Below are 20,736 nucleotides of genomic sequence, written 5' to 3'. Positions count from 1 at the left end.
CGAGAAAGAAAACCAAGCCAGAACGCAGTCCTCCGGCCACCTCACGACGGCGCATACCCACCATTCCCTTCGCCTCTGCATCGCCTACATCCCAGTAGCTTCTGATCGCCCATGCACGGAACGAGGAGGGAGATGCGGCGGTGAGTGCAGTGACTGCTCTGCCCCGTTTCTGCAAGTTTCCGGCCACCATTCAAGGCGCATTCGGTATGGAAATTCATCCCTTCGTCATGTTATACACGATTTGATACTTAGTTTTCGGATTGGAGTGAGTTTTGATGAATTGGGTTTCTGGATTCCTTTCGGTTCCTGCTCTGTTCTTCGACGCAGGCGACTTCTCTGGCCTCTCTTGGTTCGCTCTGCATTTCGTCTCCACCTGTTGATGCTTGTCGTTCTAAACTGAAGCTAAATTCCAAAGAACTGCTAGCTGGTGTTGGACTCCTAGTTCATCATCGTCCCTGTTCAATCGAGCTTGCGCACAGTAGCTCTTGAAGGTATATTTCAACTCTCGAACCAAGTTTTGATCTTGGTATAATACTTGGGGGTTAGGTGAACTGAATGGGTTGTTTGGCTGAAATGATATTACGCTTGTTCTAAGTTGGTTACTCAAGGTTGAGTTTGAAAGTGAGTGGATAACCTGTTGTTGTGGCCTTGAAATGGATAGTTGGTTGTTTGAATGTGTATAAGCTCGATTGCATGTGCAGACTGGGTTGTGTGTCAATGTGAATGGATTATGACTATCATGTCTGATTGTGATTGTTGTTGTTACGGTGATAACAGTTTAGAATTTAGGAATGGGTTGTGGAAAAATCAAAATTTTGGTAAAGCTATAAAGCTTGGGTGTCCATAGTAAATTCCATGGAGTTACTATGTGGCTAAACGGTTAAGTAAATTTGAGATCTTTCGTTAGTGACGTCGTTATTGGTTTGTTTGTGTATTTCGTGGTGTGATAATAAGTAAAGAAAGGAATTAATGTTTATACATGTATTGGGTGGCCTTGGTAATCGGATACACTCAATATATGTTTGGTCGATAACGTAACTTCAAGTCAATGCACGATAATTCAGGTAATTATCGAGTCCACATCGATTGGTCAAATGGTCAAGGTGGTCAACCTTGGTCAACTCCTGGTCAAACCAGGAAAAGTAGATTTAGACGATTTATTAATCGTCGAGATTTCGTTTAGTTGTTCAAAAATATTGACTATCGAAATGTCGGAATTTAGGATTCCAGTTACCTGAGGAACAGAAGGTTCGCAACTCTCGGAGTACGTGAGAGAAAGCATCGGAATCCAGGTAGGGATTCAGGACTCTCCTCGGTTGGTGATTTCTTATATATTTTTTACCTACGGATGCATGATGAAATATGTTGTTAGTTCAAATTAATATGTTTTAAGTTAACGTGCGTATAAGATTTTATGGCGTGTGTGAGAGCGGAAAGGTGGTCAATGACTACCTTGGGATTAGCCACCCCTAAACCTCCGGAGGGTTAGCTACACCGGTCGGATGGTGCGCAATCACAATGGTGACACGGTTCCGTGTGTGTAGCTAGTGTGTTAAGTTTGGCGCTCTGTGACTGGTAAGGTCAGATGTTGGTTCTACGGAACCAGGCCATCAGGTAAAGTGCACGTAGTTTTCTAATCATGCATCGGGTTTTTAAAGTTTGTCGTTCCTTTAAATATTTGGTTTAAGCATGTTTTCATACTGGAGCTCCAAACCTTATCTGTTGATTTTCAACCTAGTCGAGTTAGAGTTCCTGTTGAGCAGCGAGGACGAAAGCTCACCCCTACAACAGTATGAATGCAGGTACTGTGCACTGGTGACGGGACATTAGCGGACGGAGCTGGGTGTGCATAACAAGTTCGGTAAACCCTTCTCTGGAGTTGCGCTAATTTTATTTCTCAAACTTCGTGCTTCGGAGCTTGTTGTTATCTAGCCTCAGGTTAAACTCAGTTGGATTCTCTTTCATTGAAATCCGTACCCCGTGTACGTCATTATCCAAGTTCTGAACAAACAAAATAGTTGCTAGCAATTCAAGTTTTCACCTCAAAATAATTGTAGCTTCCGCTGTGTTTTACGAAAAGTTTTCAAACAAAAGCCTAGCGGTTCTCTAGAATATAAATCAAGTGTTCGGTTTATATTTTAGAGGCTCGCGGCACTGTGACGTGCTTAAACTGGTGAGGTGCAGCTTGGGGCGTTACAGAAAGTGGTATCAGAGCAATGCTTCTGAGTCTTCGATTTCAACGATTTAAAAACCTCTGCTACCGGAAAAAGTTCTGTTGGCTCGTGAAAATTTCGAAGTCCTGATAAAAGTTGACTTGGGGAATGGTTGTTCAAGAACGTATTTCGGAAGTTGGAACCTTTAACTCGAAAAGTTTTTAGAATTTCTAACTAACGTTTGAGAAGGTTTGACTTCGGTTTTTAAAGACCAAGTTCCGAAAAACGTTCGAGAAAGCTTCTGGAAAAGGATTTCGAAAAGTGGTTCACGAATTGGTTTTAAAGGTGTTTCCAAAAAGAGATTTTAGAAAATGGGGTGCTAAAAGCGAAAGTGCTTTGAAAGCGAGTTGTGAAAAAGGATTGTTGCTAGTGTTCAGATAAGTACAACTCTTCACTCGGTTTAGGGCCCGACTGGCCACCGGATCTCCCTAAGGTATACCGAGGTTGAAAGTTGTTAATTACTGAATACAACGGGCGACAAATAAATTACTCTAGAGTCATCCTTTGGAACTGTGACCTGTTGTTAGTCGGAACTATTGTTTGTTTTTCCCTTTGGATCCCTTAATCCGACAATCGTTAGTCCTTTTTCGAAAGGTTGACTTATGTTCTGATTTGTCATAGCAATTGAACTTGTGTTTGCTTGATTTTCTATCCCTTTTGAATATTGATATATTGTTGGATTCACTTACCGATCCATTGCCTCGTCCAGTGAATCCGGTTCGTTAAAACTGTGCTCATTGTTATTGGTGTTGGACTTGGTAATTATTTCTTCTTGAGTATTTTGTCGAGTCTAGTCTCGAATGTTGTGATTTGTCTCATCATCTTTTCAAGTCCAACTGCTATGTGTTCATACGCTATGTTGGATTGATTGAAACCGTGTGTATCAAATTGTTGTGTTGTTCAGTGAAGCATGTTTGTGGAAGTATTACCATGGTTGCTTTTGTTTTCTAGGTTTGCTCCAGTCAAATTATTGTGAATGCTATTATCTGTTCTTTGCATTTGAACGAGTATTGCCACCCAAAGCTCCTCCACAGTGCACAGACCACAGTAAAGTGTGAGCCCAGTATGAGGTAAAAATAAAAGGAGCAAGGTATGTGAACGACAACTTGAATATATGGGAATGTGAATGATGTTGGAAATTGTTGAATTGTGACATCTGGTGGGTTGCGTGTTTTGGAAATGTTGGTTGTGGATTGAAATGATTGTTGGATGGGACTATGTCCTAAGTCCGATTTTGTTAAATGAAATTGTGGTATTGAGAGTTGTCTTGTATTTCAGCTTGAAGATGTCATCCGAGGAAGAAGAACCATGGGAAATGGAAGATTGGATTGATGAGGAGGATCCAATAGAGGTTAGTTCATTGACTGGTCCAGAAACTGGATCTACCGCTAGTGGTCCCTCTGTTAACCTTCAGGCACATTCAGAGTGGCCTCCTTGGGGACAAGTGCAACCTCCAGCCGAGTCTTTTGCAGCTGACTTACGGCAAGAAGACTGGACTGTGAGACAGTATACCTGCTTATTCACTCGCGGTCTTGAGGAGAAAAGGAAAGCTGGTCGTGTGAGATCAAGACAAGCGATCACCAGGAGTTATATTCTTGGTTTCAACTCCAAGATTCGGGAACACATGCTTCGCTATTATAATGACGATCGCCAGTATACTGCACTATTGGATATTGCTGAAGCGGTCGAAAGGGTGATCGGTATCGTGACACAATTGAACATTACAAAGCTCATCACCTACAAATTCCCGACGCTTTCAAGGAGGAGTTGTTCGCATGTGATGAAATAAGGGGTATATATTTCGAGGAGTGTAGGCTCCGGAATATCGTTCCGGTGTGGACCTTCTAGGGTGTTCATACGAGTGGCGCATTCGACTCACTAGAGAGAGAGAAGGTCTAGCTCACTTAAATTGTGAGAGGTCGTATTGGACGATTTTTCCCTTTGTCTTTGTGTTACTACGTAGAATTATGGGACTGTAACCTAAATAATTCGCACTCTTGCATCTTTTGTTATGTGTGGTGTCTATTCGAAACTTCGTCGGAAAGTTGGGAAGGAAACTAAAGAGAGAAGCATCCTACAAGGAGAGCTAGCCCGTCTTCGGATTCTAACCGCTTTCCAATAATGCGTGTCACCGGTAAGGATCTTTTGAGGACTGCAAGTATTTCTTCCTTACTAATAAATACGTTGATTTCTATTCTTTTGTTTGGTTGGGGTTGTCTTACCCTTTCCTACTTTGCTAGAATTCTGGTTGTGGTTAAAAAGCATGCTTCTTGAACCTTGAAATTTCTCCTTTTGAATTGTTTCCAAGGTTTAAAAGATCTCGTGTCTTGACAAAGCTTTTCAGGTTGCCAAAGTACTCTGGTTAACTTGACTTGGAAGTTGTTTCCGATCTTGTTTTAAAACCTAGGAAATTGTTCCAACCAGTTTCACCCAAAAGTGAGAACTCTTACCCCTCCAAACCAGTTTCCAATTGAAAATTTCTAAACTCCAGGTTCTGCCGATTCTCCTTGGCAGCGGTTTTGGAATCAGTGTTGAATGACTTCCAAACCTCCGAAATTTTTGAAATTTTAACCCAACAGTGTTCAGCCTTTTGGCTAGTGATCTGGAAAATTTTACCTCGTTTCGACTGAAATTGAAGTCGTGGTAATTTTTCCAAATTTACCTTGCAAGGAAGGAAATTTGAAAACTTTTGCTGTTGCAATTGTTTGGGCAAAATTTTCAGTTCTTGTCTCTTCTTTTTCCGAGAGTTTACATTTGGTGTGGAAAGGCTATTTGACGTTCTCTAGAGCTTAATTTCCTTACCTCAGGAAGTTTCCAAAAATGAAGTTTTGGTATTACTTGGTTGCTTATTTTTAAAAGTCAAGTTCAACGTAAATTGTAGTAAGGAAAGAATACTCTCTACACTACAAGACCTCTAGCAACCGAAGGTCAACGAAGAGATGTACGCAGAACGAAAGGTGGGAAGTTTGCATTGTCATCGCCGGAAACGCGACTTGCAACTTCAGCCACTTGGCTAGTCATGGTCGAAACAACGTGTAACCTGGAAGAGTCTCTTAACGTCAGGTACGTTACGTATGCTGTTCATGATTGTTAGATCATCCTCTCCTCTAATTCTGGTGATACTTTCGAAGTCGACGTTGTGCTGTATGTGGAAGCGTGCAAGTCTTTAATCTTCAAGAGGTGAACCTTTAAGGGTGATCCTCGAATTTCGTTAAATAGTAACGAAAGTATTTGTTGAATCTCATTTTCAAAACTGATCATTAGTTCGTTGGACCAGTGTCCAAAGGTCTGTGGGCACGAGGGTGTTGCTGGTAAGGCAACATGATTTGATGGTGATAACACGATTCATATTGTCCACATGGTTGGTAGGTGTGCTTTGCCTTCGAGTTCGTGGAGTGGATGTGTTAGCTAAAGCGGCGGTCATGAAGGAATACGTAACGACCTCGAGTACACTATAAGAAAGACGAATACTCAGCCGGTTTCACGTGTGGTAGTTCTTTTGAGGGCAAAACGTCTTCCACGATGAATCGCGGGTTCCATGTTGGAGACAACCAATGAACTGTCAACAGAGAGTGTATTCCATTGGACGTTAATGGTCGCCAAAAGCGACGAATCGCGGCGACATCGTCAACTTGCTCTCATAGTTGACATAAGCTCCGTGATGGGAACATATGTTTACCCATGGATAGTTGTAGTTTTACCTACGGGTAGTTATAGTCGACTACGAGTACATAAGTATGTCTTCGGCAAAACTGCAATTCCTGGAACGTTGTACTTGTAATGGGCAGGAATTGGATAAAGATGTGAGTCGGCTATGAGTTGCCAGTTGTGGCCGTATTGTGATGAGGTAACAAGGTTAGTAGTTATCCAGTCTTATTTGGTTTAGACATGAAATGTCTGTGGAAATACCAAGTATGGTATTGTTATAAGGAGAGTAATGCGATTGTTAATCACTCAGTCCAGTTGTTCTAACAAAAGTCTTGTGGTTACAGAAAAGTGAAAACTAGCGGAGCAAAGTGTATCCCATTGGTAATAAATGAGGAACACTTGGTAAAGGAAAATGTTAGCTCTGGTGTTGATATGTATGACTAGAAATAGTCGAGTTGTACCTCAAGGACTGAGGAGTTGGAAATGTTATGGGTACTGGAGTCCCACATGAAAAGTGAAATATGGTTGACCGTTTGACCAATCCTGAAATTTCGAGGACGAAATTTATTTAAGGGGGGTGGAACTGTGAGCCCCGGAAAATTATTAAGCTTAATTTGAGATCGTTCGACAAATTATTTATTTACGATCTCGGTAATTGTCAAGTGTTCGAGAATAATTTCAGAATTTTACATAAGGTGAAATCCTCAATTTAGGAGGTGGATGGTAAAGTATACGGCACGACGAGTTCGTGAAAATTTTCGGGGAATTTTCCGGATACCCGAGCTATTTTTAACTATTTTCTGAAATTGAGGAATTTTAGAAACTAAACTAAGAAATTAGGAAACAGATGGCGTGATCCTAGCCATCCACCGACTCCACCTCTTGATCCTAGCCTTTCATCCTTAATTAGATCAGTCTATATATCCAAGTGTGCTCTGTTGGGAGAGCCAGAAGGATCGAGAGAGAGAGAGAATAGAACCTAGTGCTCTCTGCACCGGACGCCACCGACCCGAGAAAGAAAACCCGGCCAGAACGCCGTCCTCCGGCCACCTCACGACAGCGCATACCCACCATTCCCTTCGCCTCTGCATCGCCTACATCCCAGTAGCTTCTGATCGCCCATGCACGGAACGAGGAGGGAGATGCGGCGGTGAGTGCAGTGACTGCTCTGGCCCGTTTCTGCAAGTTTCCGGCCACCATTCAAGGCGCATTCGGTATGGAAATTCATCCCTTCGTCATGTTATACACGATTTGATACTTAGTTTTCGGATTGGAGTGAGTTTTGATGAATTGGGTTTCTGGATTCCTTTCGGTTCCGGCTCTGTTCTTCGACGCAGGCGACTTCTCTGGCCTCTCTTGGTTCGCTCTGCATTTCGTCTCCACCTGTTGATGCTTGTCGTTCTAAACTGAAGCTAAATTCCAAAGAACTGCTAGCTGGTGTTGGACTCCTAGTTCATCATCGTCCCTGTTCAATCGAGCTTGCGCACAGTAGCTCTTGAAGGTATATTTCAACTCTCGAACCAAGTTTTGATCTTGGTATAATACTTGGGGGTTAGGTGAACTGAATGGGTTGTTTGGCTGAAATGATATTACGCTTGTTCTAAGTTGGTTACTCAAGGTTGAGTTTGAAAGTGAGTGGATAACCTGTTGTTGTGGCCTTGAAATGGATAGTTGGTTGTTTGAATGTGTATAAGCTCGATTGCATGTGCAGACTGGGTTGTGTGTCAATGTGAATGGATTATGACTATCATGTCTGATTGTGATTGTTGTTGTTACGGTGATAACAGTTTAGAATTTAGGAATGGGTTGTGGAAAAATCAAAATTTTGGTAAAGCTATAAAGCTTGGGTGTCCATAGTAAATTCCATGGAGTTACTATGTGGCTAAACGGTTAAGTAAATTTGAGATCTTTCGTTAGTGACGTCGTTATTGGTTGTTTGTGTATTTCGTGGTGTGATAATAAGTAAAGAAAGGAATTAATGTTTATACATGTATTGGGTGGCCTTGGTAATCGGATACACTCAATATATGTTTGGTCGATAACGTAACTTCAAGTCAATGCACGATAATTCAGGTAATTATCGAGTCCACATCGATTGGTCAAATGGTCAAGGTGGTCAACCCTTGGTCAACTCCTGGTCAAACCAGGAAAAGTAGATTTAGACGATTTATTAATCGTCGAGATTTCGTTTAGTTGTTCAAAAAATATTGACTATCGAAATGTCGGAATTTAGGATTCCAGTTACCTGAGGAACAGAAGGTTCGCAACTCTCGGAGTACGTGAGAGAAAGCATCGGAATCCAGGTAGGGATTCAGGACTCTCCTCGGTTGGTGATTTTCTTATATATTTTCTTACCTACGGGATGCATGATGAAAATATGTTGTTAGTTCAAATTTAATATGTTTTTAAGTTAACGTGCGTATAAGATTTTTATGGCGGTGTGTGAGAGCGGAAAGGTGGTCAATGACTACCTTGGGGATTAGCCACCCCTAAACCTCCGGAGGGTTAGCTACACCGGTCGGATGGTGCGCAATCACAATGGTGACACGGTTCCGTGTGTGTAGCTAGTGTGTTAAGTTTGGCGCTCTGTGACTGGTAAGGTCAGATGTTGGTTCTACGGAACCAGGCCATCAGGTAAAGTGCACGTAGTTTTCTAATCATGCATCGGGTTTTTAAAGTTTGTCGTTCCTTTAAATATTTGGTTTAAGCATGTTTTCATACTGGAGCTCCAAACCCTTATCTGTTGATTTTCAAACCTAGTCGAGTTAGAGTTCCTGTTGAGCAGCGAGGACGAAAGCTCACCCCTACAACAGTATGAATGCAGGTACTGTGCACTGGTGACGGGACATTAGCGGACGGAGCTGGGTGTGCATAACAAGTTCGGTAAACCCTTCTCTGGAGTTGCGCTAATTTTTATTTCTCAAACTTCGTGCTTCGGAGCTTGTTGTTATCTAGCCTCAGGTTAAACTCAGTTGGATTCTCTTTCATTGAAATCCGTACCCCGTGTACGTCATTATCCAAGTTCTGAACAAACAAAATAGTTGCTAGCAATTCAAGTTTTCACCTCAAAATAATTGTAGCTTCCGCTGTGTTTTACGAAAAGTTTTCAAACAAAAAGCCTAGCGGTTCTCTAGAATATAAATCAAGTGTTCGGTTTATATTTTAGAGGCTCGCGGCACTGTGACGTTCTTAAGCTGGTGAGGTGCAGCTTGGGGCGTTACATGGTAGGTCCCGTCTATAACATACATCCGGTAGTTCGACACCCGAGCTACCTCGTTATGGTGGAGGTCGGCCGGTACCTCATAGGGAGGCCACCCTCCCATGATCTTCAAGGGGCTTCAAGAGAAGTAAATAGGTGCATTGTATCCCACATTGGAAATATAGAATAGAGTGGGACTTCCCTTAGCTATAAAGGGAAGTCCTCCCCTTCTTAGAAGGGATGGATCCATGATCTCCACACTTGTATCATTACAAAGGTCACTTGGCCTCACTCATAGTAAAATATCTAAGTGGACGTAGCCTTGCCCCTAGTGCAAGGTGAACCACTATACACCCGGTATCATCTCTCTCTCTCTCTCTCTCTCTCTCTCTCTCCCCCCCCCCCCCCCCATCGTGCTTCTTAGTATATTCTTCAGCAGAAACAATAGGGATTACAAAGTACTACATATTCTAATGATACAAGGAAAACTATTCTGAGTAGGACTAGGAATTCTAGAACCATGTCTCCTATTACAATCATAGAGGTAATCCTAGTTTGATAAGGCACACAAATGTCAACATCCTTCAACAGGGGAAAGAAAAAAAAAGAGGAAGGGAAGGAGATAGCAAAGAAGGCGGCAGAAGAAACAGAGGGAGAGACAAGAGGAGAAAAGAAACGAAAGAAGAGGGAAGAAAAAGGGAGTCGAAGAGAAAATTGACCTGCACAAAATTAGTGCTCAATTTAAAACCCTATCAATATAGTAAGAATAAGTAGGAATCGTTCTCAACTGGGGATTATGGCCTAATTAATTCCTGAAAAATAAAACATTAGCAAAACAAATTAAAGAATAAATATACATACTATTTACGATTTACACATAGAAGGGGATTTAAGATTTATTTTAATTTAACAACTAAGTAATTATATATATATGTGACACATCAAAACCAGAATCAAGTAGAAATATATGGATGGAATGAAATTAAATTGGATCAACTACTATTAACACGTTGGCAAGGTTTTAAACATCAAATCACGAATCAAAATATGTCAAAGCATAGAATCAATCAAGAACAAAGATGAACGCATACAAAGTTCTTTTTACTTCCCTTAATTAAATTAACTAGATGAATGCATCATAGTTAACCCTATTAATCATGCAATTACTAGTGGTAACTAATCACTAACAAAAACACTTTTAACGCATTAAGAATCATGGGAGTTTGATCAATTCAAGTCACGAACACAAGTTAGAATGCTAATCAAGAATGCAAGACTCATTGTTAATTTACCTAAGTATTTATAGGTTTTCCACCAAAATTATTAAAGCCTAGAACACTATCACCTTAATATATATGGATTCAATTACATTTTCATCAACCTAAGTATGCATCCAAAGATTAATTAACACATAAAAGATGGGAATGGAGCTCGAAATTAACAATTATGCAAGACATATAGAAATCGCAATTTATCAACTTGAAAACCTAAAACCTAAAACATTCTTCATAGTATTTGAAAATCACATATCTAAAATCAACACTTCATCATCACAAGAAATCACAAATTAAAGAACCAAAACAAAAAATAAAATCGCAATTCATAGAAAAACCGAAATTGTTTTACATTCAAAAACCAAAAACAAATTATGGAGTTCATGGTTACACTTTTTGATCTTCAAGGATGCAAGGAGCTTCAAAAGGTGGTGGAATGGATGAGGATCAAGGAAAGGATGCTTGAATGGAGAGGATCGATGCTTCACGGCCATTAACTTTGGATTTCTTGAATTGTTGCCGAAACTTGGAAGAGAAGGGGAAGTGTTTGTGGCTTTTGATTATGAAATTTTGTGGTGTGTAGAAGAGCTTCACAAAACTCCTTTATACAGTGAACGGTAAGAGCTTGAGAATCTAGATCGAAATCTACTTGTGACATCATTCAAGCAATGAGAAAATTCCTTGAGAAGTAGAGAACAAGTCACCTCCTTGTTTGCCGAATTCTTCCATGTACTTAGACCTAATTTCGGCCTCCTTGTATGTAGAGTCATAATTCAATATTTATTCCTCTATTTTCTTCTCAAAAATTCCTACAAAATCCAAGAATATCCAATAATATATTTTGCCTAAATCTTCTAATATTCTCCTTATAATTCTCACGGCAAAAAGCAATTAGAACGGGCCATGGACTCCTCCAAGACGTCAAGAAGGATCTAGAGACTCATGTGCAAGTCACATGCTTCAAACTTCGGGCCACACTCTCCCAAAATGGGCCAATTCGAAATCCATCTTATGTATTGCCGAAATTCCTTCATTATTCTAGAACAATCTTCAAGACATATCATCTCCTAGTCTCACCTGGTCTCCTAGTAGCATCAGGACTCCTAGTCTCTTCAGGTTTCCTAGTCCAACTGGGACTCTGTCATTTCTTCATTTCTGAACATTATTTTTCCGAGCTCATTCCTAGTTGCATTAGGATTCCTACTTCAACTAGGATTCCTTTTCCTGGTAGAACTGGGAAAACTTCATTTCTCCATTTCTTCTCATTTCTGCACATATAACTCCTTGCCTTCCATTTTCGACTCAAAACTACCTAAAAACACAAAACTAAGTTAGAAATGATAATGTTAAGAGAATAACTAAGCGAAATGTAGAGAGAAATGATCTAAAAATGATTAAATACTTGTTACTCCTCACACTTTTCCCTGAAAAACAGTTTAGTCCCTCGCCTTTCAAATTAAACTGGATAGTCCTTATTCTCTCTAATTCTCACACAATAGGTCTAAAATGAACCAAGATCTTTTTATTTTTTCTCTCTCTTTTTTTTTTTTTTTTTTTTTTTTCTGGCTGGTTCTCTCTCTCTCTCTCTCTCTCTCTCTCTCTCTCCAAGCTCGTATCCGACCTTGAGTTTATCCACTCGATCCACCGCACTCACTACCACTCTGCAGCGCTTGGTGGGCCCCCTCCACCCCTCATGGAAGCTCTGCCGCCACAATTCCATCTCTACCTCCGTTGTCGTCCCCACTAAGCTTAGCCACCTCTCCTCCTCCTCATCCTCCACCACTCCCACTAATAAGCCACCTCACTATCATCATCCAACATATTACGAATGATCAGAAACACCCAGATCAGATTGAGCAATAACAACACACTGCAACTACTAGATTACAAATAATTGATAAAACTAGCTAGAAAAGTTAAAGAACTAACCGGAAGGCAATCTCGTAATGTTAGAAGACACCGTCGGTTGACCCTGCATCCGATCATCGCTTTCTTTCTTCTGATTTAGCTTCTCCTCCTCTTTGGAATCAAAACACGGAAAACACTCCATCTAACCCAAAATCAAATTCACCTCCTCTCTTTCTTCAATCGAAAAAAATATCAAAACTTGAAGTCTTCCAGTCCAAAAAAGATCAAAACTTTGGTTTTGCAATCCAAGTAATCACAACAACAAGAACAACAACAACAACATGGCAGGCCTATCCAAAATTCTGGGCCTTTGTGTTTGTTTAAGCGATCAGGCAGATGCAGAAACGACAAGGCAACGAATCCAACTTCTCTCAGAAACACCCAAAAATGATAACAAAGAGAAAGTGAAAACTAAATTGCTTTTGGGGGTCGTCTGTAGATAATCTGAAAAAGAAAAAAAAAGAATCAGAAAAGCTTGAACTAGAGCTGGAAGTTATGGCGAAGAGAAGAAGCCAGAAAGAGATGGGAAATTATAGAGAGTAGTGACGAGGACAAGATCGATTTGTGGAGAGGGAGAGAGAGAAAAGCAGAAAAAATAATTAAAAAAAAAGAGAGAGAAAAAAAAGGATCTTGGGGTAGAATAGTCATTTTAGACCTGTTTTGGACATGTTGTGTGAGAATTAGAAAGAATAAGGACTATCCAGTTTAATTTGAAAAGCGAGGGACTAAACTGTTTTTCAAGGAAAAGTTTGAGGAGTAACAAGTATTTAATCCATCTAAAAATGTAGTAGAAATTAGTCTCAACAAATAGCCCCACACTTAGCATTTGCTAGTCCCTTAGCAAAAATCACACAAAAAAAAAAAAAAACTAACACTCAAAACACACGAAAATCACAAGACAAAAACAAAGACTCTGAATACTCTAGTGCCCTTCAACATATTGTCTCAGAAATCTCATACTTACAAGGCACCAAGAATAACACTCAACCAAGAATTAATCATGTATTTTTCGAGAGTTAAATAAAACATATAAACATGTAGGACTTAGGAGCAACAATGGTGAGTGGATGAAGCTTAGCATACATATGCAAATAATAATTCCCTCACAAAGGATATACACTCTTTCTTCTATCAGAATTCAAGGTTCATATTTAAAAGCTTCTTATTCACTCAAATATATGTGAGAGATGATATATATATATATATATATATATATATTTTTTTTTTTTTTTTCAACAAACTACTCACATATCAAACGAAAGGCACATATATATAATTTTTTTTCCAAAAGATCTCATGAAAGATATCAACTACATGCACAAATGAACCCAAGCCATAAGTCCAACAGTTATAACTCATCTCCACAGATCAAAGACTATCCTATCTTAGGGATAAAAAAAGGTCTTATAAAAGGGTTGTAATGAGGCTAAGGGTTAAGGTAAAAAGAAATGAAGGGTATAGGAAATCACAAAGGTGTCCTAAAAACAAAATAGAGCCCTTGAAAACATCTTCATTGTAGTCACCAAAACATCTTCAACGTCATAGCCCATAGAGGTAAATAATTGGGCCTAATATCATCTTGTTGGGTCTCTGCTTTATTTTAGACTTCAAATCCATCATGCAAAAATACAAAAGTCCACAAAAACTTAAACAATAAAAACATAGCCATATATCATATATTCTTTTTTCCTGTTTTTCTTCAACCATTTTTTCTCTTCTTTTTTTTTCAATGTATTTTTTTTTTCATAGCATACCATTACAAAATAAATCCCATGGACAATTATACCCCCACACTTGAACTTTCACCTCTTCTCAATCTTCAATCTTCATGTTTTCCTTCCTTTGCAAAGTCTTCAAAATAGCTCCACTAAGTCTTTAGAACAAGGGTAAGGATGTAACTATACTAAAGTTTAGGTTAATGAAATTTAGGGTGATGAAAGAAAAGGCTTAACAATCTAGGCTCAAAGGGGTTAAACTAGGAGAGTCCCATGACGGGCGCAAATATGGACACAGGTTTATTTGGCTATGGTGATAAAATCCTTAAATGCCTTTAATCCTTTCCAAACACTACACCAAAACTACATCACACGACGGTAAAAAAACGTTCCCTGATTTGAAGACTCACCGTCGTCTATCTCGATGTTGTCTGATGAAAAATCAGACGACGGTGCATTCACTGTTGTATGATATAAAGTCAGTCGATGTATATTCCTTTACACCATTGTCCCAGAACTCGACAGATGCCGGACGCACCCACACACAGCAATTCACACAACAAAATTTGCTTTAATGCCGTTGTGGGTTGAGATTTTCATACAACGGTTTTTTAGTTTAGCTGTTATGTGATTAAAGTAAGACAACTGTGTTCTAGTATTTTCTGTTGTATAAGCTTAAAACTAGCCGACGGTACTTACTGAAATCCATTGTGTGATAGCTATGAATGAGTTAAACTAGACGACGTTACTTATTGAAATCCATTGTGTGATACCTATCAATGCGTTGTGTGAATACCCAGAATTTTTTGGTTCAAACAACGTTGGTTGACATTTTTGAAAATATGTTGTATGATTGCTGCAAACATCCATTCTCTGAATTGATTTGTGCATTAATTTGGTCCATTTTACCTAATGAACAGTGACTATATCTTTCAAGCAATCCATCATAATCCAACATTCTGTACATAAAACTGCAAAAGGCAGTATTGCCCAAACAAAGTTGTCCATATTTCAAGCCAACAATAAAAGAAGAAAAGCATTCTAGTGCATGCCCATCTACTTGGACATCAAAAGCTAGCTGATACATATTGTTCCAAAACATGCATGGCACATATATGATGCATGAAAATGTACCAGCAGAGAAGCACAAAAAAGATGCTTTCCTTCTGCAAAAACCTACTTCATGGCCTGCCTACACATAGCTCGCTCTTCACGACAAACTTCGCCCACTCATTTCGTATCTCATCAATATCTGCTTGCGTATATTGACTATTGCCTCTCCACTCCCACTGAAAATCAATTTATTATATCAATTTGCTGAATGGTTCATTGACATAACAAAGTTATAAGAAACTGAGTTTAGTGACTACATTAATAGCTCCTTTGTACCTTGGTAGCAAACAATGATAAGTCCTTATCCTCAATGATATCCCTCATGTATCTCATCACAAAGTACCCGCACTCCTTGTTGCTAGGTTGGGGAGGAATGCCCTAAAAACAGATGATGATTAAACAAGTCAAAACAATTGAATCAAATTCTGTTTTCTCAAGAAACCTAAATACTTGGGTGAAACTTACAGCCAAATTTTTCCATATTGTAGAACTCCGAGCGCCTTTCCTATTCTTTGCAACATTATACATACCTATTGCAGTACACCAAAACAAGAATATGAAGTTGTGAGACATTTCCGGTAGGATGTAACAACCTACTTTAAATAGATTTCATTAATCTTAATATGTATCAGGAATATATGTAACTCACGTTTCCACAATAGACATCCAATCTCCAGTGGGTGAGCGACTTTTCAGTGGATCCATAAAATAGGCAGTACCTTCTTCAGGATGAATAATTGTCAACATCCAGTGATCACTAGATGCATGCATACAAAATGATCATCCTTGAAAGAATTAAAATTATATATGGTCAACAGGACTGAAATTAATTGCTAACAGAATATATAAAAAAAGAAAACCAACTGGATTTACCCTGAATTAAACGGCAACATGAACATCTGCCCTGGTTTAGCAGTTACAAGTCTATATTTGATATGTTGGGCCCTGGTAGTTCCATTCCCACACCCTACGGCACCTATATGTGAAGGATCAACAAATGCAACCATGTCCACCATTTTATATGTAGTCAATTTCTCATAGAGGTACCTAACAAGCATTTACACCAAGTCATTAACTTCCAGCAACTATAATTGTTATGAAGGCATTAGGAAGAATTCATAAAAAACATATCTTTCATTCATACCTCTAGTACACAGAAATGCAATTTCCAGTGACTTCCCTCATGCTTGCAAGTCATCGAACATCTGATCCTATTATGAAGCTCTTGCGAGAATATCCAAAGACTTCAGGTTCCATGTAAAAGGAGATGGTACGCCCTTCTTTGAATTTATCCTCACCCCACATACATAGCAACTTCAATGAATCTGGTAATGTAGGTATCATTGACGCCAAGCTAAACTGAAACTCTGAGTCTTCTTCCTTTATATCTCTCTTTTTCCTCTTCGTCTCAACATTTTCCTTGACGGGTTTCTAGATCTAGAAAAACAATGTATATTAGTTATATATAATGAAGCCTATCTAAACTAGATCGAAGAACGTAGACAATGTAGGTTACCTTCACATGTGACATTATGATTAGGTGTGTAGGCCATGCTACCCAACTCCCTATAGCCTGCTTAACAGTTTCAATTTCATCTTTCACAGGAAATGGGATCTTTGCATTCTCCTCAATTTCAGCATGTACAGAAACACACATATTACCATTGCCCAGTGGAGCCCATGAATTGTACTAGAAGGATCATCACCCTTCATGACAGTGGCATAAGCAACAATGTGGTCAATGGAACCTATTGCCAACTTGCAGTCAATCTCAGCTTTTTTTGTCTGACAAATCACAAAGAACAATTTCTAATAAACAAGTGCACATATACACACGCACACATATACATATACATAATCATACTAATTGTATCATTATTGGTGTAACCTGTTTTCAACTTACCTTTTTTAAGTGTTCATGCAATGTCAAATCCACATATTATGCCCCCTCCTCTTGCTCTGGATCCTTTATATCAATTGGTACAACATTTTCTTCCACAGTTTCATCCAGATTCGGATGCAATGCCACATTGACAACTACTTTGGGGCAGGTGGGATGTACATTCTTCACCACTTTGTTGGAACCCTTCTTTGTATGCAAAGCCTTTTTTTCAATCACTTCCAAAGCCTCCAAAACTCTTGTTCCTTCCACAGATTTCATGCCTTCTTCAGCTTCCAAGGAAATTTTTGCTTGTTGTTGAGCAATGTCATCGGCTGTGCGTGAACAGCTTCCTTGGCCAGAAACATATCCATGAGCAATAGTACAGTTCCCATCTCTTTCTTTTCCATTTACCTTTGCCTCAAGTTCTGCAAATTTTGCAGACCAAAAAGCACGCTCTTCAGCAATAATTTTTTCCTTTACCTCCTCAATTATCTTTTCCCTTGCCTCATCTACTATCTTCTCTCTCTCCTCTGATAGTATTTTCTGCATACTAACTCTAACAGTTGCTTCTAGGCTCTCCTTTCTCTGTTTAGGGAGGTGGAAGTAAGCATTGGGATTGATGAAACCACACACTCCATGCACTCTACCCCCATGCTCATGAGTCCCCAATGCTAAGATCAAGACATCAGTAGTTCCGCATGTGCTCAGTTCGCCATCAGCAACCTTTTTCTTCAAGCTTGCCTAATTAAAAAAGTTATAATATAATTACCAATTCATCCATCGCAAACCTAATAGCAGCTTTTCACAGTTTTATTTTTGGGACTTACTATTTTTTCAGCAGTCTCTTTTGTGTTGTCATCCTTGAAATGACCATCCTTGGTTTGTCGTCCTCTGACCCATAAAGTGGCCCTATCAATTTCTTCCTCATCCATTTCTTCAGCCTGCAAAGTGTAACATTTAATGACCATGCACCAGCAATGGGAAAAACTTAAAAATAAAAGGCTAGAAAAGACTGTACACTAACCGGGTCTTCCTCCAATCCAGCATATCCCTTAAGGGACATTCTATGAGGATATTTATTCCTTCAGCTAATCTCTTGCTGAACATTACACTTTTCCTGCAAAAGTAGGGCATTCAATTACACTAGTCCTATTTCATATCAATCCAAGGTAGACTGTGACTAGTACTAAGTGAATAGTAGTTAACAAGTGCATTTCATACCAAGAATGCCGCTGTTGGACAAATAGAGTCCAATGATCTGCTTGAATGAAAGGATAATCATCTGGGGGATATTGCAGGGCTTCGGGGTCATCCAAAAATGGAATAATGTAGTTTGAAGTGAGTCGAGACCTGAATTCTCTCCACTTTGTTGCCACAGATTCCAAAACCATTTTCTTATTTTCAGGACCAAGTAAAAATGGAACCTGACACATTTCAGCATGAATGCCTCAATATTAATGTTCATATACTAACAAAAAATTATTATAATGTAGGACCAAGTATACCTGAACACGTTGCCAGATTTTGTTCTTCTCCTCGTCAGTTGCCTTTTTCCAGTTTTACCTTATTATCGGTACCTTCCTACGAGCCAATACACCAATGTAGGACTGCATCTCCTTAGCCACCTTCCCACATGGAGCGCCTTTTATGTTAAATAGAACAGTTTTCTTCTGTCTTGCACTCTTACGCTTTGAAATACATGACATAGTCACTGCATGGCGCTTAAGCAGCTTTAGACCCCTGGTTGGTTCATGCTCTTTTCTTTTAGACTTCTGCTTATTTGAATGAGAACCAGCAGAAACTGATGCTTCCGTTGAGCACTTCTTAGGCTTCAATCCCTTGGACTTCAACTTTGCCGTCTTTGATACACTTGCAGATTGTGATGCCGCCATTATCTATACAAATACAAGTCACATTAGTGAACAAATGTCAAAGAAAGAACATCAAGTAGAAGGTTAAATTTAGATACAGAACATATAGCTAAATGATAAGCCAATATTCAGCGATCTTCCTAAGTACACAAATAGAGCAATATTAGACCAAACCATTAACACGCATTAACAACAGTAGAAGTTCAGTTTGCTTCAAATGAGTTACAAATACACACTTAAACAGATTTATATGAAACCATCACAACAATGGCAAGCGAAATCAATACAAATAAATCTTCTATTCTCCATCAACGAATATATCCTCCTCCCCTGCCCGCAGGTAAACCGTCGGTTCCTCATCCGTCACGTGATCAAGTGACTGAATAGCAGGCACAGTACTTGCACCAGCATGATGGGAAATAACAGTGTCCCCGAGCTCATCCATCAAAACAGAATCTACGTAATCTCTTTTCAGGACCCTCAAGACAATTGACCACCTATGATCTATGGGGTCTTGAGCATAAAAAATCTGTTGCACATATTTTCCCAAAACAAAGCTGTCATTTTGATGCCCCTTCCTATTCAAATTTACTAAAGTGAAACCAAACTCATCTACCCTAACACCCTTCTCATTCTCTACCTAATCACACTTAAATATAGGTACCCTAAAATGATTGTAGTCTAGCTCCCATATTTCAGTAATAACCCCATAAAACCTCATGTCATGAGTAATAGGGTTCTTGTCCCTAGCACTACCCACTTGAGGCGTTTCAGCAACCAAGTAAACCCCACTACTTTGTCTTTGCAGCAGATTATCCTGGCGTTTTGTGTTATACAGCACTCCGCCTACTCTATAGCCACTGAACTTCAGTACTTCATGGCATGGTTTATCTGCTAGCCACCTAACAATCTCAGGACACTCAAAACCAAGATTAATAAGGTCAGATGCAACCTGTAAAATTAAAAAAAAAAAAATTAAAACAAGGTATTCAGAATTATTAATTCACAACCAAGATCATCTAAATTTTGGTGAAACTGACTACTACTTACCTTGTCTTTCACCCAATCTGCAAAGTCTAGTTTTGCTTGTCTACTAGACACTTGACATTCTTTTTGTACTTTGGGAATTCCCGCTTCAAATACTCCAAGTGTTCCCTAAATGCACATTAATGGAAGGTATTAGTGTATAAGTCATACAAGAAGGCTAAAAAGCATAGTTGTACATTAATGTTCGGTGACTTACACAAAGTAGCTTCTGAATTCTTCGGTGTTTTGAAGCACGCAAAGATGAGCTTGGTCAAAGTCCTCGCCATAAACAGACTCAATATTAGCACCCAATGTAGGCCTGTCCTCCATGTTGGGGGCTGTTGGGATGCCAACAGTCTTGTCGTCGAAGAAAAGTTCTGCTAAGAACTCAACTGCCTCTTCAGCAATGCAGCATTCTGCAATGCAGCCTTCCGAATGCCTTTTGTTTCTAACATATCCCTTGCACACCTTCATATACCTTTCAATAGTATACATCCATCGGAAGCAAACCGGCCCACATAACTCAACTTCTCTAACCAGGTGAACCGTAAGATGTATCATTATGTCAAAGAAAGAAGGCAGGAAATACTTTTCAAGCTCACACAATGTTTTGACCAGATCTGCTTGAATATGGGGAAGCCTTGAAGGATCTATAGTGGGACTACAGATTTCATTAAAAAAATAGACAAAGACTTATTATGGCAATTCTGACAGGTTTTTCAAGCACACCACGGATTGCAACGGGAAGTAGTTGTTGCATTAAGGCATGACAATCATGCGATTAGAGTCCACTCAGCCTTAATTCATCCATTGAAACCAGGCTACTAATGTTTGAAGAATAATTTTCAGGAACCTTCATGCCATGCAAAGAGCCACACATGCATCTT

At 39.4% G+C, this 20,736-nt stretch overlaps 2 protein-coding genes and 1 long non-coding RNA gene across 5 annotated transcripts; 1 reads left to right on the top strand and 2 right to left on the bottom strand.

The window, feature by feature from the left end:
• Positions 1–1,236: 1,236 nt before the first annotated feature.
• LOC121052610 lies at positions 1,237–8,733 on the top strand. 3 transcript variants are annotated; one of them, XM_040517952.1, is made up of 2 exons: positions 1,237–1,292; positions 3,492–4,455. In XM_040517952.1, the coding sequence occupies exon 2, from the start codon at positions 3,499–3,501 to the stop codon at positions 4,000–4,002; it is 504 nt and encodes a 167-aa protein (XP_040373886.1). In that variant the 5' UTR covers positions 1,237–1,292; positions 3,492–3,498; the 3' UTR covers positions 4,003–4,455. The 3 variants fall into 3 exon arrangements, 2 of the variants coding, with proteins under 2 accessions (XP_040373886.1, XP_040373885.1); XM_040517951.1 differs by lacking the exon at positions 1,237–1,292 and adding an exon at positions 8,675–8,721 and having other exon boundaries at positions 3,391–4,347; XR_005809622.1 differs by lacking the exons at positions 1,237–1,292; positions 3,492–4,455 and adding exons at positions 8,398–8,495; positions 8,675–8,733.
• Positions 8,734–14,893: 6,160 nt separating this feature from the next.
• LOC121052582 lies at positions 14,894–16,065 on the bottom strand. Its single transcript, XR_005809524.1, has 5 exons — positions 15,944–16,065; positions 15,720–15,855; positions 15,536–15,600; positions 15,347–15,448; positions 14,894–15,246 (listed from the first exon to the last, which is right to left on the bottom strand). It is a non-coding gene; the product is annotated as an uncharacterized LOC121052582 (long non-coding RNA).
• Positions 16,066–16,736: 671 nt separating this feature from the next.
• On the bottom strand, positions 16,737–19,538 carry LOC121052439. Its single transcript, XM_040517466.1, has 6 exons — positions 18,458–19,538; positions 18,174–18,376; positions 17,977–18,069; positions 17,780–17,893; positions 16,974–17,693; positions 16,737–16,855 (listed from the first exon to the last, which is right to left on the bottom strand). Exons 3-5 carry the CDS (start codon positions 18,013–18,015, stop codon positions 17,010–17,012), a joined length of 837 nt encoding a protein of 278 aa, XP_040373400.1. The 5' UTR covers positions 18,016–18,069; positions 18,174–18,376; positions 18,458–19,538; the 3' UTR covers positions 16,737–16,855; positions 16,974–17,009.
• Between the last annotated feature and the right edge of the window lie 1,198 nt (positions 19,539–20,736).

Source organism: Rosa chinensis, chromosome 4, assembly GCF_002994745.2.
Source record: "Rosa chinensis cultivar Old Blush chromosome 4, RchiOBHm-V2, whole genome shotgun sequence".
NCBI lineage: Eukaryota > Viridiplantae > Streptophyta > Magnoliopsida > Rosales > Rosaceae > Rosa > Rosa chinensis.
This window is presented reverse-complemented; position numbering and strand designations above follow the sequence as displayed.

Excerpts from the sequence above, each read along its gene's own strand:
- LOC121052610 (XM_040517951.1), top strand. The coding sequence starts at position 3,412 with ATGATTGTTGGATGGGACTATGTCCTAAGTCCGATTTTGTTAAATGAA.
- LOC121052439 (XM_040517466.1), bottom strand. The coding sequence starts at position 18,015 with ATGTCCCTTAAGGGATATGCTGGATTGGAGGAAGACCCG. Across the intron at positions 17,894-17,976 it reads CTGGATTGGAGGAAGACCCG|GCTGAAGAAATGGATGAGGA; the intron begins GTTAGTGTACAG and ends TACACTTTGCAG. Across the intron at positions 17,694-17,779 it reads AAGAGACTGCTGAAAAAATA|GCAAGCTTGAAGAAAAAGGT; the intron begins GTAAGTCCCAAA and ends TTTTTTAATTAG.